Source organism: Sinocyclocheilus rhinocerous, unplaced genomic scaffold (genome assembly GCF_001515625.1).
Source record: "Sinocyclocheilus rhinocerous isolate Xijiao unplaced genomic scaffold, SAMN03320098_v1.1 scaffold3116, whole genome shotgun sequence".
In the NCBI taxonomy this organism is placed as follows: Eukaryota; Metazoa; Chordata; class Actinopteri; order Cypriniformes; family Cyprinidae; genus Sinocyclocheilus; species Sinocyclocheilus rhinocerous.
The window spans coordinates 7,540-13,026 of record NW_015626391.1 but is presented as its reverse complement, the minus strand read 5'-3'; the positions used below and the strand labels follow the sequence as shown (position 1 = coordinate 13,026).

Here is a 5,487-nt window from a genome sequence, read left to right as displayed (position 1 = left end):
ATTTACATGTTTGCATACTTTTTAAAATTTTTTTTTTTATAGTTTTATAGTTTTTTTATGAGTGTTTATTATTATATCTAAAAAATAAATGTCAGTTGAATTTAATAGTTTGGGCTCTGTTGTTAATTGTAACCTATAACCTATTGCAATGGGCAAGTAATTGGGCTCCATACTTTACAGCATTAGCTGAGGTAGATTTCAGAATTTTTTTTATTATAATTGAATTTATTTAAAGACCTATTTTGTTCAGTAAACCACTGTTTAATTAAAAGAAAAGCAATTTTACAGTTTCTTCCCCCTGCTGTACCAACCATGACTTTGATACTGAGCCGTCATGTTTGTGTAACGTTAAACCCCTAGTATCTTCCTGTCTGTTCTTTCTTGAAATGACCAATAAATGGAGTTGTTGCTGATGAACATCAAATGTTTCCCAAGTCAAACTGTGTGTGTTTCAGGATAAAGTGCCACACTTTGCATTACTGGGTTCTGGAGGAGGACAAAGAGCCATGGTGGGTTTGCTGGGATCCCTGGTTCAGCTTGATAAAGCGGGTCTTCTGGACTGCATCCTTTATCTGAGCGGAGTCTCTGGATCCACCTGGTACGAACCCTGAGAAACCACAAACACAGAGAGACTGAATTGGGTTGAATGTCAAAAATGAGAGCAGTATGTTCTTCTCTGAAGGTGCATGGCCTCCTTATACCAAGAACCAGACTGGTCCACCAAACTAGAGACCATGAAGAACAAAATCATCAAGAGACTCAGCGGCCCCAAAGTCAGCTGGGGAGACGCATTTGCCAAACTGAAGAAATATTACTATGAGAAAGATATCTTCAGCTTGACAGATGTCTGGGCAGTGTTGGTCGTCACAGAATATGTGAAAGAGGTCTGTAACTATTCATAACTATTCACTATCCACTGGTATAGAAAACATACATGCAGTGGAATCTGAAGTCTGAGACACTGAAAATCTGAGATTTAAAGGCTAATCAGAATTGAACTGAACTGAACTCAAGCATAGCTGAGAATGAATTGGTGATTCTTTATAAATTCTCACTCACTGTAAAAAATGAAGAGTTTCAGGTGCTTATGGGTTCCATTCTATAAGTTTCTCTGAGATGTTATATATTCTCTTCAGATTGACGAAAACACACTCACAGAGAAGCAGAACCAGCACAGTGAAGACCCGTTTCCCATCTACACAGTGATTGACAAGCAATACAAACAGAGCAAGGACGAGAAAGGTCTGTGTTGGTGTCAGAAAGAATTAAAGTGAGTTAATGTTGCTCGTGTCAGCTGTTATATGGTTGTGTTTTCTGTCTGCAGACTCCTGGTTTGAGATCAGTCCACATGAAGCAGGTTATTCTCTCACTGGAGCATTTGTGGGAACATCCAGCTTCGGCAGCCAGTTTGACAAAGGCTCAAAGAAAAAACCTCAGCCTGAAACAGACATGCTGTACCTGCAAGGTAACACACTTTGTCACAGGAGAGTTTATTGATATTTGCAAAATTACAGGTATAGAAATACTAAAAATCATTTATCATTTTAATAGCACAGCGAGTTTTACAACCTAAAACCGGTGTCCTGCAGAGATCAGCTCCATCTTGGCTCAACACACCTACCTGGAAGTTTCTAGTATGGCTAGTAAGAGCTTGATTAGCTGGTTTAGGTGTGTTTAATTAGGAAGCTAAACTCTGCAGGACACTGTCTTCCAGGACCGAGTTTGGAGACCCCTGCATTAGACTGTTATATTGCATATTTTGTTTTAAAATTATGTTTTCGTTTAATTTATTGTAAACACTTTTAAACATAAATTTATTTTCTGCAGCTCTGTGCGGCAGCGCTTTAGCGGATGGAGAAGAGATTAAGAAATTCCTCTGGCAAAAAATAAAAGGTGAAGCTGCATTTCAAGATTCACTTCTGCATAAAGTTGACAGTCATTTCATTATCATGTGAACTGCGATTCCATTTGATTTTTCCCCTCAGATTTCTTTAAACATTTATTTCCTATAATGCAATCGGAGATGTTTGATGAAATGAGGAAAGGTAAAGCATTTCTTTGCATTGCTGCATTTATTTATGGATAAGTTTGATCTTTTTCGTCTATTGATCTGTTCGTGCTTCCTGCTGACAAATACAATGTGAAACTCTATAAAGGTGAAATATAAAAGATGAGCTATAATGATGATAATCTGATTTTAAAGACTGTTAGTGACCCATAATTAATTCCATATCACTTGCTAGGTATAAATATATACTGTAGTAACATTTTACAATAAAGTTCCATTTTCCAATGAAAAATACTTTTTTTTTTATCATGTTAATTTCAACATTTACTAATACATTATTAAAATCAAAAGTTGTATCTGTTAATATTGTTCAATGGACCTGAGCTAACAATGAACTGTTGTATTTTTACTAACATTGCTAACTTAATAAATACTGTAACATATTGCTAATGCACCTTATTGTAAAGTGTTACTGAATAGATCATGAGAATGTCATCAAATTCATTTTAGCTTAAAATCAAAGCATCTTAAATGGCTTTTGGACAATGCTGTGTGTATGTTTGTTTGTTCTTGTGGGAAACTCCTGATATCTGAACATGATGAATTACATTCAAGACATTCTGCAGTGTGTTCGTGTTTGTTCAATGTGTGTTTTCTTCAAAATACCCAAAAGCCCCACCTGCAGAAAAGGGTTACCAGGTGCTCATGGATCTTGTGGACATGAATCTCGCTGTTTTGAATGGCAAAGAACCTTCTGCTTTTGAGCAATCCATCAGAACAACGCTGAACGGTAAGAGTGTGTTACAATTCATATAGAGGAGACTAGTTTAGTTCATTTAAGAGTCTAGTTATCACATTTACTGCAGTCAATATTTCTCAATGTTCAGTTTCATAGACATTATCAAAAAAGTTATTTAACATTAATAACCGTAATTATCCAGAATTTAACACAGTGAGGATAGTTTGATGGCAATTAAATCAAGGCTGTGCAGGCGTACAATCTCTTCAGTGTGTTGTAATGTTCTAGATTACTTTTTTTTCGTCAGCTGAAAGACAGAATGTCTGTCATCTCATTTGAGAAGAATACCATTTTGTTTAATCTCAATTGCTATTTGAAATAAAGAGGCTATATTTCATTCCTGTAATTAAAAGGTCTCGTCTTTTCAGCAACATTTAAACAGTAAAACATGAAAAACAAACTAATGGATGAAACTGTAAAACTGAAACATGCAAAAACATCTCATGAACACAAGACACACAAACTAGAAGTATACAAATGAGGAAAAAAAATTAACTTCAATGATTTTAGCAAATGGCTGCAATAACAAAGAGTGAAAAATTTAAGGGGGTCTGAATACTTTCCGTACCCACTGTATGTTGTCAGATAACTAGAACTCAATAATGTACATGTTTCCATCTTTTACAGCGCTCGGTGGAGGCAAAAAGCTGATTTTTCCTACAGAAAAACTGAATCTCGCTGATAAACAAGCTGCAAAACTGTACATGAAGCAATACACTGAGGATGTGTGCAATAATTTGAGTAGTTGGCTCAGTTTCTGGCCTTTCAGTAGGTTGAATTGTCTCTACAATCTATTTGATTTGTACAATGTATGTCTTTTTTTATTTTCTAACCAGATTAATATGTGAACTGAGAAGTGCTTTACTCTGAAAGCTTCCAAAACAGACTGATGCCACAAAATAACCTTTTCTTAAAACATAAAGCTGAAGAAACTAATGAAACATCATAAACCTTTTTAATCTCCAAAAAAAAAATTGTCAGCTGAAAAACAATATACAGAATGAAAAAAAACAACAACAATGTCATTTACTACATTTAAGAACCACTGTGCATTTGTTTTACAGAAGTTTGGATTAAGATTTGTAAATGCATGGCTCAGTGGCTCTGGGGAAGGAAATATGACTTTCTCCACAACATGGACGGTGAGAACAGACCCGTTTGTAAATTTGCAATTTAATGTGAAAAATAAACTCATTTCATGCTGTGATTCCTCCAGATGAAACAGTGCCTCATACTCTTCTGAAAAGTGAGAAGAGAGACTATGAAGATGCCGGACTGTTGCTGAACTCGCCCTACTTCTCAATGCTGAGAGAAGAAAGAAACATTGATCTCATAATTTCCCTGGATTTCAGTGAAGGCGATCCTTTCATGGTATTATACACACATATAGCACATACTAAAATAAAAGTTAAAGGAATAGATCGCCTATAAATTATCATTTACTCCCCCCTCATGTAGTTTCAAACCCGTATGACTTTCTTTCTTCAGTAGAAAACAACAGGAATAATCATGCTGCTTTTTTTCCTCATTCATCGTGACCACCAGAGGTCCCACTTACCTTAAAAAAAAACATTGACAGACAATTACAGATTCTGTTTATAATTTAAACTGCTAAAACAAAACAAGAAAGAAAACCATATAAACAAAAGTGCATATGATTTCATTTTAACCATATTTATCAATAATACCTGGAGAGAGCATTTCCATTCATCTCAAACTTATGATTTCAGTGAATAATAACTTGCATTTCAACTGAAATGTTTCTCTTACCCTTTTAATGAAGTGATACTGCTATGCTTTTCCACTGCAGACAGTGAGAGAAGCTGCTGATATGTGCAAGAAACTAAAGATCCCTTTCCCTGAAGTCAACATTCCCAGTGAAGACGTGGAGAAACCAAAGGACTTCTATGTGTTCAAAGGCAAAAACGCTCCAACCGTGATTCACATCCCTCTGTTTAATGTGGTCAACTGTGGAGGCAAGTTCAGACTGTCTAATTGAATAAAAATGAAACATCAACTATTAAATTCAAGTTTATTTGTATAGCGCTTTTCACGATACAAATAGTTGCAAAGCAACTTTACAGAAAATTAAGTTTCTACAATATTTAGTAGTAGCTTATCAGTGGTGACTGTCAGTTAATGTATATATGGCAGAAATGAAAAATCAATTAAAGATGAACTATGTTCTCATTTAAGTGTTCTACTCTTTCTTCAGATAATATTGAGGCCTGGTGGAACAATTATGGGACCTTTCAAGATTCTTACAGCGCTGAGATGATCACTGATCTTATGGACGTCGCTGGAAAAAACATCTCAAACAACAGAGAGAAACTGAAGGAGCAGATTCAAGCAGTCATTGAGCAAAAATTACACAAATAATGAGTTGAATAATAAGTCCTTACTGTTTGTGTGTGTGTGTGTGTGTGTGTGTAAATTCCATACACTTTGTCACTTAATGTTGACACATCTTTTAGGTTAAATAAATGATCATTACTTACACTATCAAGGAGAAAACACCAACTAATGCTCTGTTTATTAAACCAAAGTATATTTCTCATCAATTTAGTGCTTTACAAGCTTTTTTACATTTATTTCAAACTAATAAATAAGAAATTTCATATTCCATGCATATTTGTTAACTGCTATTCAGCTGTTCTTTTCAGTTGTCAAATTATTTTCG

General features: G+C 35.0%; 1 protein-coding gene across 1 annotated transcript; it reads left to right on the top strand.

Moving 5' to 3' along the window:
* The first annotated feature begins 312 nt into the window (after window positions 1–312).
* Window positions 313–5,209, top strand: LOC107714036 (cytosolic phospholipase A2 gamma-like). The gene is made up of 11 exons (XM_016519732.1): window positions 313–331; window positions 436–598; window positions 683–884; window positions 1,137–1,242; window positions 1,325–1,465; window positions 1,828–1,893; window positions 1,986–2,045; window positions 2,682–2,798; window positions 4,024–4,178; window positions 4,618–4,783; window positions 5,023–5,209. Exons 1-11 carry the CDS (start codon window positions 313–315, stop codon window positions 5,184–5,186), a joined length of 1,359 nt encoding a protein of 452 aa, XP_016375218.1. The 3' UTR covers window positions 5,187–5,209.
* The last annotated feature ends 278 nt before the right edge of the window (window positions 5,210–5,487 follow it).

What these genes read in the sequence shown, in the direction of transcription:
- LOC107714036 (XM_016519732.1), top strand. An exon ending in CCTCTGGCAAAAAATAAAAG is followed by an intron (nt 1,894 to 1,985) that starts GTGAAGCTGCAT and finishes TTTTCCCCTCAG; the next exon opens with ATTTCTTTAAACATTTATTT. An exon ending in TAATGTGGTCAACTGTGGAG is followed by an intron (nt 4,784 to 5,022) that starts GCAAGTTCAGAC and finishes CTCTTTCTTCAG; the next exon opens with ATAATATTGAGGCCTGGTGG.